A 12,995-nucleotide genomic window follows, 5' to 3' on the forward strand; every position below is an offset into this window, starting at 1 on the left:
TCCTGAAGGCAAGACCAACGTAGTAAAAAAGCAGGAGAGGTTGTGGACTGTGCCTGCTAGTCTGTGGCTGCGCACGCGCACAGACACTCTCTGTCTCTCTCTCTTACACACACACACACACACACACACACACACACACACACGCACACACACACACACACACACACACACACACACACACACACACACACACACTGAGAAGAACACACACTCACGCAGAGTGGCTGGGTCTGTTGTGTGTCTCCTCCTCAATGCCTCCTCAATGCTGCTAGCTCCCTGCCGCTAGTTCTCAGGAGATGCACCAGTCCTGCAGTGAGTTGCACTGGAATGGTGGTTCACTATGTCCTGCCCACATCACATGCCCTGATTGGTTGAGCTTGTGGCTGTCAAGAGAGAGACAGACAGGGAGGGAGGGGATGTGAGGGAGAGATAGGGAGGGCGGGGGACCAGAGCTTCTCTTTCAGTGGGAGAGGAAAGGGCAGAGAGAAGGAGGGGGAGCTTGGGGGGGATTGTGTGTGAGAGAGAGACTGAGAGAGCGAGGTAAGAAAGAAAGACGGAAGTAGGATCTGCAAGATAGCCCACCCCTCTCCTATAGCAGCAGAGAAGGAGCTGGACAGTGACCACCCCTCCAACCCCTCCATCCCCTCCCACCTAGCCGGCACGCGACGTCACACACGTTGCCATGGCACACAGGGCTTGGCCCAGTCACATGGTGACGTAATGAACTCGCTCCCCTCTGCATCACAGCCTGTAGGCAGCATCCTCCTGCTCAGCTGGAGACAGAGGAGTGACTGATGGACAATCTGATAGAGGCCGAAAAAATAAAGAAACCCAGCCATCTCCCAAATCACTTTAGCTGTCAAGTACACAGAGGAAATTGTCTTTAAGACAGTGATGCAGACATTTATTGATAAGTCGCAGTGTTCCGTGGTGTACGTTGCTGAGTCTGACACTTGCTACAGAAGGACAGTCAAACCTCACATAGAGTGCACTGAGCAAAATGAGTGTTATGTTTAACTGTGAGACTGTACAAATTGACCTTAGGTCCAGGAACAGTGTAGTCAGTTGACTCTGTGCCGGCAGTAGGCCTGTATCAATACTTCACACCTTGCTGTTCAGCACGGTGTGGAGTCTTGGGATCCTTACTTGTTGCACCCCCAAAATTCAGCTACTCTTGTGGTGATCTCTTTCTTTCTTCTTTCTTTCATGAAGGCTCGGTACAGAGCCTTGATTTGCATTCAGTTAACCCTTCATATTAGAACAATAAACCCCTGCTGTTAGCAATTATTTTATCACTATATCACTTCACTTTTGTGGCCAGCTGTGCCAAAGCTTTTCATTTTTTTGCCACTCTTTTCACGTTTTTTTGTATGTGCGTGGCACTCTTAACCGACAGTCTCTAGTGTTTTGTCTCTCATGTTACAGCAAGGCTTCCAGCTGCTGTTCAGCACAGGTTAGTAGTATCATATGTCACTCTTGTATTAAAGGGGAAAACAACTCATTTTCAACAATCAACTACTGTATGTAGTTTATATACCTTAGAGCCGTTGTGTGGAAATATGAAAAAGGTCCTCCCCTTCTGTGTTGCTTAGAACTGGAGAATTGATTGTTTGGGTGACATATGGAATGTGTACTCTATGTATTCACCAGAATGAGGAATCTCACTTCCAGCTGAAACATTACTTAAAATGTATAATGGCATATGGTTATATATATCGCAAGAGTACTTGTTGATAATAACAATTGGAAAATGTGCTCCAACAACTCGGCTGTTCCAGCGGTTTCAGCTTGAAGTGAGATTCCCTAAGGTCAAGGTCAAGGTAAACTTTATTATCCCGTACATGGAAATTCATATGGTCCAAGGTGCAATTACAAAAAACACATAACATCACAGACAACATCCAACAATAAATAAATACAAATGTGCATAAAAGTGCATAAAACATGTTGGTAACATGTATTCATCTGCTGTTCTTTTTCTTTTCGTTCAAGAGTCTGATTGTCCATGGGACAAAGGATTTGCTGAACCCGGGAAGTTCTTATTTTCCTTTGCAGCATCCTTCCATTGCCCTGTTTACTTAGTTGGAGTTTGCTATGCAAGGGGCACATTCTAGAGAATTAGTCAGTATGTCACTGAAGGGGAGGACCTTTTTCATATTTCCACACAACAGCTCTAAGGACGGTATATAAACTTCATGTTGAAATGTTGAAAATGAGTGGTATTCCCCTTTAAGGGATGCCCGTTTTGGTGTCCATAGAGCAGTGGTTCTCAAACGTGTTCATTTGAAGGACCCCCATAACTGTCAGAGGTGCAGAACAGACCTGTAAAGGTCCATTTGGAACCCCCTCAAAGAACCCAGAGGGTCCCTGGAACCCACTTTAAGAACCACTTCCTTAGAGCCACTGGGATGTGTGTAGAATTAGGGTTAATTGAATAAATTGATTTAAACAATTACACAAAAATAATAGATTTTCATAAAATAATCACTAACTAGAAGCGGTGCTCTTTCGAGCACAGGTCTCCGCCAGCTCAGGTAGCTTATTGAGGGCTCCTGGAGGCGCTATAACAGGCCGATGTGAAAAGGGTGGCATTTGTTCCTTGACCTAGTGGGAATGTGCAAGCAAAATTTGAGGCATTTTGTTAAGGGACCAATCCTGCAAACTTTGGAATCCAATCTTAGCCAATCTAAGGGTCGTTTTATACCGTTATAAGGAACCTAACTAATTTCGGTTTGGGAGGACGCCCCGACCCGAAATTATTTAGGTTCGGGGGGAGTTCATCCATACTTTCTTAACGGCTAGTGCCCAAGTCGCTTGTAAATATTGGAGGTCCGTGGCATGACGACGTTTGTGGCCGATGAATGAGCGTTGCAGGGCGGATACATAATTATCTGACTGGCCCTCGCGCTGCACACTGAATGACTGGAGGTCCAGTGAGTAGCAGCTCCAGCAGGGTTACACCCCGCCATTCCGAAACACCGCTATTCCGAACGTTGACTTCTAACCCTAACCCTACCCCTAACCCTAACCCTAACCCTTACCCTAACCCTAACCCTAACCCTAACTAACCCTAACCCTACCCCTAACCCTACCCCTAACCCTAACCCTAACCCTAACCCTAAACCTAACCCTAACCCTGCTTCGGAATAGCGGTGTTTCGGAATGGCGGACTGTTGCCCTCCAGCAGGCAGCAGCACCAGCGGCCGGGGTCTCTTCTCTCTCACTCACACTCACAAACGCTCGGCTCGAGCTCTGTCAAAAACATTTAATCTACAAGCTCACATTATAGACGTGCCGCCTCCCTTGCTGCATGCATGTCATCACGCAGTCACAACTCGTTGTGGAAAAGGAAAACATATCAACACGGAACACTAGCAATTAGCAAAGTTGTGTTTAAGCTCTTCTTTTCTCTTTAAAACGGTCGGCGACGCGTTAGCAGCGATACACGCAGCAAAGGCGTGTGTGTGTGTGTGTGTGTGTGTGTGTGTGTGTGTGTGTGTGTGTGTGTGTGTGTGTGTGTGTGTGTGTGTGTGTGTGTGTGTGTGTGTGTGTGTGTGTGTGTGTGTGTGTGTGTGTGTGTGTGTGTGTGTGTGTGTGTGTGTGTGTGTGTGTCGCGCGCCTCCCAGTCCACCACTCTTCGTCTCCAGTCAGAGCGAGAGCCAGCTGAATATGTATCCGCTCTCTGATGCCCAATACACGGCCACACAAGCATTTGGAAGTCGGCGTGTCTCCCACCCAAACGACGGCTGTTTCCTTGGATTCACAGCCGAGAATATGAACGTGAAGCCAGGATAAATGAATGAGAAGACACCGCTGAGTACCGAAATTAAGTCGGGAGGTCACAACATTTCGTCAGCACCGTAGAGCCGAATTTAGTCGGTTGACGCCCCCCCCCCCCCCCCCGAACCGGGGGATGCGAACCATTTTTGGGTTCGCCTAGTGCCGAACCGAAATTAGTTAGGCTCCTTATAACGGTATGAATCGACCCTAAGAGTACTGTTCAAAAAATGTGTCCATGTGGAAAATGTGGGGCAGAGTGTGTGTGTGTGGCCAACGGCGCAGGAGATTAGCTGGTAACAGACACACGGACGGACAGGGGCGAAAACAGATGCCTTCGACCTAGTGGAGACAATAACCAAAAATACGGAAAATGGCCATGCCACAAGCTCACTGTCATTTGTAGATCGTCTATTTTTGTTATTTTTGCTAAAAGGTTAGGGGACATCCTCACTCAGGGTAAAAAAATATATAGTTTGTACATTAAATTCACTACTGAAAAACATTCTCAACAATCTCTGCAGCCTTTCATGGGAATGATATCACTACGGCTTTTACATTGACTTCTAGTCAGCTGCTGATATACTGTATTTAGATTTACTTCCTGTCAGCTACTGATATACTGTATTAAGCAAACACTGCAACAACACATAAACTTGGACCCATTTAGAATATTTTGTGTGTCAGAGTTTTCGGTACATAATTATTCAGAGTGGCTGTGGTAGAGGTCATAACTCTTGTGTTCCACATGGCCTTTAGAGCGTTTATAGAAACCAGCCACTGACTGAATACTGATCTTATTATCCAGATGTATCCCAGCCTCTGCATTAATAACAGGAAGAGAGTTTCAGAAGGAAACGGACAATCACTCTTAATTCAGCATTATCTTGACATGTTCATCTATGTTCAATGTTAAAGGACCAGAATAGCTGCTGGCTTTTCTTCCTTTGTGTTTAAATATCCTCAAGAATGTTTGACTTGCATTGACACAGCCTACATTTATGTCATTTTAAATACTGCAAGGTGTCTCGCACCAAGAGATGTCATGTGTTGCATCCATCGTATAACTGCAGTATTGCCATATATAGTCATTAAGGAGTTACCGCCCCCGCAGCCTTTGCTGCGTAACCACAGAATGCGTACGGCAGCCTGCTGACTGTGATGTGCAGCACGCGTGACGTGCAGAATGCGTATAACATGCCCTTAATTCCCTCAAGCGTTGTGATTCAGGACTTCCCTTTGGTTTCCCTCTTCCCCCGCTCTCCCCCTCCTCCGCTTGTCCCTTCTACCCCAGCTTTCACAGGTCCCACCAACAAGAGGGGGAGTCGGTGAGAGCATTCATGAAAAGGGCTTTCCCCTCTGTGTGTGTGTCTCTCTCTCTCTCTCTCTCTCTCTCTCTCTCTCTCTCTCTCTCTCTCTCTCTGTGTTCCAAAAAGAGCAGCTCAGAATGTGTGTGAGTGGAAGAGAGAAATAGATGGCCCCTTGCTCTCGCGCTCTGTCCTCTGAATAGTCCGGCGGGTGTCATGGCTGTTCCAAGGTGACCTTTTCCTTGTGTTCGTCTGTCAGGATGTCAGAAAAGAACACGGCTCGCTACAGAGCAACACCGAAGTGTTGTGGAGTCCTATTTTGAACCAGCAAAATACATTTACATCTTTTTAATTAATTAATTTCCCTCCCCCTTTTTTTCTGAGTAATGTTTTTTACCCCAAATTTCAGTAAAACACTTTGAAGATGAGGACGTGCAGAATAGAATGTACTTTAAAGGACACACACACACACACACACACACACACACACACACACACACACACACACACACACACACACACACACACACACACATTCATGTGTGGCTTGTGTGAGCAGGTGCAGGATTACAAGGTGGATTAGATTTGTGTTAGAGTGTTCATAACAGTTATAATCTCCCCATGTGGCGACACCTCAGACCTGATGCAGCCTATGAAGATTGTGTGAAAAAGGTCTACACATGCAATTTCTGCCCTGGCTACTGGCCCCCAAAACTGTGGAATAAACTTCCTGTCGCACTTAGAACTACAGACTCACTCCCTAGCTTCTGCTGTGGACTGAAGACTCACCTCTTCAGACTCCACCTAAACCCATAGCACTACTGTAACACTCCCCTTCCCTCGATGACCACACATGAATGGCTTTAGAATTTTTGGAGCGGTGAAAGCGCTCCCAATAGACAGGTATGTCTGTGGGTGGGTGGCTGGCTATGTGGCTGGCTGGCTGGGTATGTCTGTAGCCTGGCAATACCTTGAGTGGCCACACACAACACACAAGTTAAAGGAGGGGCGCTGTTGTGCAGGCACACACACACACAGCTTCTATGGCACTATTGTGCAGACTAGACAGACACACACACACACACACACACACACACACACACACACACACACACACACACACACACACACGGTATAGCTGCTCAGATTCACCGCTCCACTTCGAACCGAGGTTTGATTTTTTTTTATCTCTTCCCACTATGCAGAGGGAACGTTTGTGCACACGTCTGTGTGACGTACAGTAGGGCTCTGCCTATGAGAGTGATCCCTGGGGGAAAATCTGAGAATGTTAGCTTACGTTTCAACGTTTGACAGGTGTTCTCAATGTGCATCTCCTGAGTAGGTACTACTGTAGTTCTACAGACTGCAGCAAAAGTGGGGTGTGTACTGTGTATAAAGTCATTTTCTCATTGTTTTGTTATATGCATGTGGTTAGATTTAATAGACGTTAAAGAGGCAATTATTGATTTGAAATAACTGCGATGCAGTGTAAAAGATTCACTGTAGACCAACCCTGCAAGCCAAATGACGTCATGATGAAGTTATGATAACGGTCTCCGGTGACTCCAGTAGGGCTGCAACTAACGATTATTTTCATACTTAGTTGCCGATTCGATTACGATTTCTAAATGAGTTGGCAACTAATTGAATAATCGATTTGATTACGATTAATCGATTAATCGTTGCAGCCCTAGACTCCGGTGACGTTCAGAACTAGGCCAGATCACAGCGCATATGGGGATGATCTTGACGTCATTACCAGGACGTCATATGGACTTATGGATTATTGTTATTGTTTGTAATGTTAGTTGAAATATGAGCTTGTAAGGTTATATTCTGGGACATATCTGACTCGTTATGATATTTATTTGGCATCAATCAGACCCTCTCTGATTAATCCAGGACGTTTGTTTTCGTGGGCAGGATTTATGTTTGTTGAAATCAGGTGATATTCTATGCCAGATCTGACTAGTCATGGTTTGACTTGATCTGGCCCCAATCAAGACGTCACCAGGTCCTGACCGTGCTTGCTGGGAGGGGTTCTCAAATTGGGTGCCAAGTGCTGTGACTCAAGTCCAGAGGTGCCTCACTGCCTCAGAATACTTTGATAAACCCTTTATATTTAAGTAAGACGGACCACCAAACCTCTTTACCAAAAATAGCCTATCTACAAGCTAACAAAGCGTCACTTTGTACCGAGTTGTGAGTTGGTAGATCGGCTATTCCTGGTGAATTTTCCCCCCAGAATAGGGATGCTGGGGTTCAAGTGGTTAAATGACAATTATAAAGTTATTTTCAATCTGTCGTGATGAAAACTAATACCTTTCCCTCTTCATAAACATATTTACGTACTGTCATAATAAAATACATTTAATGTGCTATAAAATAACATGTAATACAGCAGGGTGCCGTGGATGAAAAAAGTAATTTACGGGTGACCTGAGCCAAAAAAGTTTGAGAACCACTGGTGTAGACAAACCAGCAGGCCCCTATACTAAGAAATGAATGTAACATTCCAGTGAAGAGGCCCTCAAACGTCTGCTCTAAACTTCCCTGCTCATCACATTATTATGCTCCAATAAGCTCCTTTAGTCCTTGTACAAACGCACTGGGTGCTGGGGCTGGCCAGAGAGCGATAGAGAGAGAGGGGGGAATCCAACAGGGCAGGGGACGCAAAACACACACACACACACACACACACACACACACACACACACACACACACACACACACACACACACACACACACACACACACACACACACAGGTGGTATATTGCTTCTTTATTGTGTGTACAATTGTATTTTCTAGGTTCTGTGATAGATCTATGGAGACGATCTGTTTTGGGATACTATCGTTATCTGACCATCAAGTCATATGTTTCATGACATTTGACCTAAACTCATTCATCATGTCAAAGGTTGCTTACCAAGTCATGAAATTGCTATACTGTTTTTCCTCACTCTGGAGTAAAACTTCATATTCATGTTAATACTGAAATGTTATTGTGTGTTCAAACATGTTGATGTAGCCTCTGGAGATGGCCTACATTCCCCCTGGACATTCCCATGTCCAGGGGTCATCAACATGTCCGTACACTGACAAAATGAGTCCGTGGCAAAGACTTATCCTTGTCCGTGGTAAACACTAGTTTTTAAATCTGGAACAGATTTCAACATTTCGTTGTTGTTCTGGCACGACATACAGGGGACCTTTTGCCTATTGGCTGTCGCGGCCCCCCAGACAATGGGGGAAGGGGGGAAAAGAACTGCATTAGAGCCAATCGCAGGCGAGTTTAACGCTCCTCCAGACTATGGGTTACAAACGGCAACGGGAGTAGAGATGGGATTTATGGCTCTTTGAAGTGAGCCGGATCTCTGGAATCCGTTCCTTTCAAAGAGCCGTTCAAAAGACTGGCTCATTCTAGTTACTATAGTTACTTACTTTGTAGATTTTGATTATAATTACAACAAATAACTTATACAACCCTGTATACATTTATTTCTGACATATATATAGGTACATACCTGCCATTTGAAAATAGCCGATCTACAAGCTCACAATGCGCTTACTTTGTAGATTTTGATTATAATTACAACAAATAACTTATACAACCCTGTATACATTTATTTCTGACATATATATAGGTACATACCTGCCATTTGAAAATAGCCGATCTACAAGCTCACAATGCGTCGCGTTGCGACGCATTGTGAGCTTGTAGATCTGCTATTTTCAAATGATTTTTCTACATTTTATTAATTGGGAAAACCTGTGAAACAGGACATTCTGCATAATGAGTACTTTCTACTATATTTTGATACCCATACTTTTGTACATTTACTCAAGTACATTAACATTCATAAATAAGGATAACGTGCCCACATAACCCCTCTTCTTTTGGTTGCGGTCCATTTTATGTTGTATTTTCCAAAAAAAAGCCTCTTTATTTTATTTTTATTTTATTTCATGTTTTTTTTTATTGTGTTATGTAGGTGGTGGGTGTTTGTGGTGGTGGTGTTTAAAAAAGATGTAAAAAATAAATAAAAAGAAAAGAAAATTATTGCAACTATGGACATAAAATGTGAATTATGAATTGAAATCATTGCAATAAAAAGTATATAGGTAGTCCCCCCAGGAATCCGCGGAGAAAAATTCTTGATTCCGCGGAGAACAATCCTGATTCTGCGGAATTCTGTGGTGAACAATTCTTGATTCCGCGGACATTAATAAACAACCTAAAATGACCAGTTATCAAGCTAAAAATGATATAGTTCTAATAATCAAGTAAAACCCTTCATGAAATAGCTACAATTAATTGTAATTAGTGGTTAGAATAATCAAATAATCATTTTTGAGAATAAAAATCTAATATTAAATCTATTATTTTTTTAATTGTTATTGTTTTTAATAATTACTTTCTGTTGCAAAGACTATATTGTCATGCAAATTAACCAATGCCCATAGTAACCACATTTTAGAGGATAGCCTACCTACTACCTAGTATGGGTGTAATATTTATTTATTCGCTTCTGCATTAGCATTATAGAGGCAGAGAGGAACTATAGTTCAGGACACAGTTTCTGTCAGGAACGAATGTGGGACCGGACCAATACAGCGTCAGTGCAACTAGCAGGAGGGAAGCTAAGCTATTCCCCAGGCTCTGTATGAAGTGGCCACTTGCCAGACCATGTACACATTGTTTTATAATAGTAGTAATGACTACTCCCGCCGCTCTGCTGCAACTCGCGACCGCTATTCCGCGGACGTCAGAAAAGTCCGCGAACGGCCGAGAAATCCGCGGGTGGTCGCGAATTCCGCGAAAAATTCTGCGATCGCGGAATCGCGGATTCCTGGGGGGACTATATAGGGCTTTTAAGCCGTGACATCATTTTGTAGGCAGAGGAGAATCTGCCCCCAGAGCATTTTCTGTCCCTCGCTATTTCAAAAAACGACTAAAAAATAACGACTAAAGTATCATTCTAACACTTTCCTTTCAACAACAAAGAGAAGAAAAATGTGTAAATAGTAAAAATAGTAAAAAGATTCACGGAAACTGGGGGCAGAAATTCTCCTCTGCCTACAAAATGATGTCATACTTAACAGCCCCTATATATATATATATATATATAAAAGTACGTTAACAATCCAAACTTCTACTGTGGCAGAGTATTTCCACATTGATTGCAGTATTGATATTTGTACTTATGTAAAGGAATTGCCTACTTTTCCCCACAACTGTTCATTTAGAAAGGAACGGCTCCTTACTGCGAACCGGATCCCATCGTTCATTTCAAAGAGCCGTTCAAAAGACTCGATTCGTTCTCGAACGTCCCATCTCTAAACGGGAGCCAGAGAGAAAAGACTCTGCAGCTGTACATCGGCTATCATTCTTTGTGTTATGCAACCAAATGTTTATTATACAGAGAGAATCATACACGTGTTGGACAATAAAAACATTGACAGCCAGGGGGAAAAAAATCCATGAAGGACACGGAATGCAATCGTTCACTCGCCGTTGGACTATTCTGGATGTGTGGCTAACGGCTAACGCTAACGTTAGCTAGCGCTAGCTGCAGGCTAACGCAGGCATGTTATACACAATTACTCATGGAATAAAACGGCGACCCAACTCTATGTTTGCTCTTCTACAAGCTCACAACGCGAGGAGGTTAAGTCTGTCAGAACCGTCAGATTATCTTCTGACTGAAGTTACACAAACACTGATTATGCTACATTTAGCACTGTTAGCCCGACCAATTTAGATAGGGCACGACACGAGTCACGGTGTTGCGCACGTTACGTAATAAATTCACTTCAACCTCGTGTTGAGCAGTTAAACCTATTTGCGACGTACGTCTACAAAAACGTTCATATTTCAAAGATAAAGTGCTTACTGAAGTCTCACAGATGTCACAGTATGGTACGCTCAAGCAGAATTACCCGTATCTTTCGTATTGTTTAATAAACAGCATTTTAATCCGATCAGACGTCATTTTCTGTTGTTTTTCAGCCATGCGACCCCATCGGTTGCGAGGTGTACTGCACTTAGATACATTAATACCTTTTTAGGGAAACGACGACCGATCGGATTAAAATGCTCCTCTTTAAATAATACGATCATTACTGGACATTCTGCTGGAGCGTACCCTATGGTGACATCCGTGAGCCTTCACTAAGCAATTTATCTTTGTAATCTGACCGTTTGTGTAGACGTACGTAGCAAATTGGTTAAACTGCTCAACAGCAGATTGTGTTGAATTCACGGTTGGCGCAGCGTAGCGTCTTTACATTTAGTCCAATAATGCTAATCTACAAAGCAATCCATCATGAATGACAAGCCTATACTATTGTTGCATTTAGGCTCTTTATTAAACTATAAGCCTGTGTTTTATTGCTACACAATAATGGTAAATAAAGTAGCTTACTCTAAAATAATCCATCCATCCATCTTCAACCGCTTATCCAGCATCGGGTCACTGGGGTAACAGTTCCAACTGAGATTTCTAGAGTTCCTTAATAATAATAATTAAAATAAACAATACTAAGGATTATAATTGCGACCGTCAGGTCGCAGTTACTATGAAAACCTCCACCGCCTGTCTGTCCGTCAGTCTGTCTGTCACGTCACATCACACTTTTTTGCCCCTATCCATGTGAAATTTTCCACACACAATCCTTGTCTGCCAATCCACAACCTCCACCCTTCCAGGGACCCCCGCAGCTCCAGGGACCCCCGCCAAATTTTTTAAAACACATTTTTGAATACTGCTCCTACAGTTTTTGCCCTAAAATCACACAAATCGCTACACAGTATGTCTACACTTATCTCATCGACATGGATCTGTCCCATATAGCGCCACCATCAGGTCGATTTTTTAACACATTTTTGGACCTAAACTTTTTTTTTTCTAAATTTTTTTTTTCAAACTTTTTTTTTTTTCAAAAACATTTTTTTTCAAACTTTTTTTACACTAACTTCAACACACCAATCCACCAGATTTTATATTGACTGTGTGTCAATTCTTGTTGTTTTTACACACCATTATAATGTCCTTATGTTTCTCATAAGACCCAATTACTGAATGTCAAGTCTCCAGGTTTTCTTCAGAATATGAATATGACAATGCTTTACCACAACACGTATGGTATCGTGACGCCCCACAAGCCCTTAAAACTAAACTCCAAACAGCCCAAAATAAACTAATTAGGGTCCTGCTTAACCTTCCCTATCAGACTCACCTCACCGCTACTCACCAGTTAAGAGTGGGGTGGCTCAGAGTAGATGACAGAGACAGAGTACAGCAACTTGCAATGGGCCTGGTGTACAAGATACACTACACCACTATGATACCCAAGTACCTGTCAAAATACTTTATAAACATTAAGGATGTCCATAATTACAACACCAGAGGCAGCGCCACAGATCACTTCCAACCCAGAGTCAAAACCAACAAAGGGTCAAACTCGTTTTTCTGCTATACCACCAAAATGTGGAAAGCCTTACCGAAGGCCACAAAGGAGTGTGGATCACTAGCATCCTTTAAAATTGCCCTGAAAAACCACTTACAGGCAGCAGCCCCTTTAACTCTCAGAGTTACTGACCTGTTACGGTCATTCAGGGCTATCTCTATGTGTTTCTGGTAATGTTATTGTCTGCTCATTCTGTATGTCCGTGGCATAAATTGAATTTTGACAAAAATGTCCACCACAAGTCAAATCAGGTCAACAACCCAGTGTTGGGGAAGCTACTTCGAAAGTGTAGCTTGTAAAGCTACAAGTAGCTCACCATGGCAGTAGCTTGATCAGCTACATTTCTACCCCTGAAAAATGCTTCCCAGCGTTAAATTGAGAATGTGGTGTATATAAAATTCACATGCCAGCCTCTCAACTGAGTTTTATACTTTTATT

General features: G+C 43.2%; 1 protein-coding gene across 1 annotated transcript in view; it reads left to right on the forward strand.

The window, feature by feature from the left end:
- Window positions 1–682: 682 nt before the first annotated feature.
- myom2a (myomesin 2a) overlaps window positions 683–12,995 on the forward strand; it is a gene marked incomplete at both ends in the record, with an annotated part of 58,421 nt that continues 46,108 nt past the window's right edge. Inside the window, 4 exon segments of the mRNA XM_080722488.1 lie at window positions 683–712; window positions 1,426–1,453; window positions 5,008–5,105; window positions 5,344–5,395. Of these exon segments, the coding sequence (XP_080578614.1) occupies window positions 683–712; window positions 1,426–1,453; window positions 5,008–5,105; window positions 5,344–5,395 (208 nt within the window).

Source organism: Nannobrachium achirus, assembly GCF_963921795.1.
Source record: "Nannobrachium achirus genome assembly, chromosome: 3".
NCBI lineage: Eukaryota > Metazoa > Chordata > Actinopteri > Myctophiformes > Myctophidae > Nannobrachium > Nannobrachium achirus.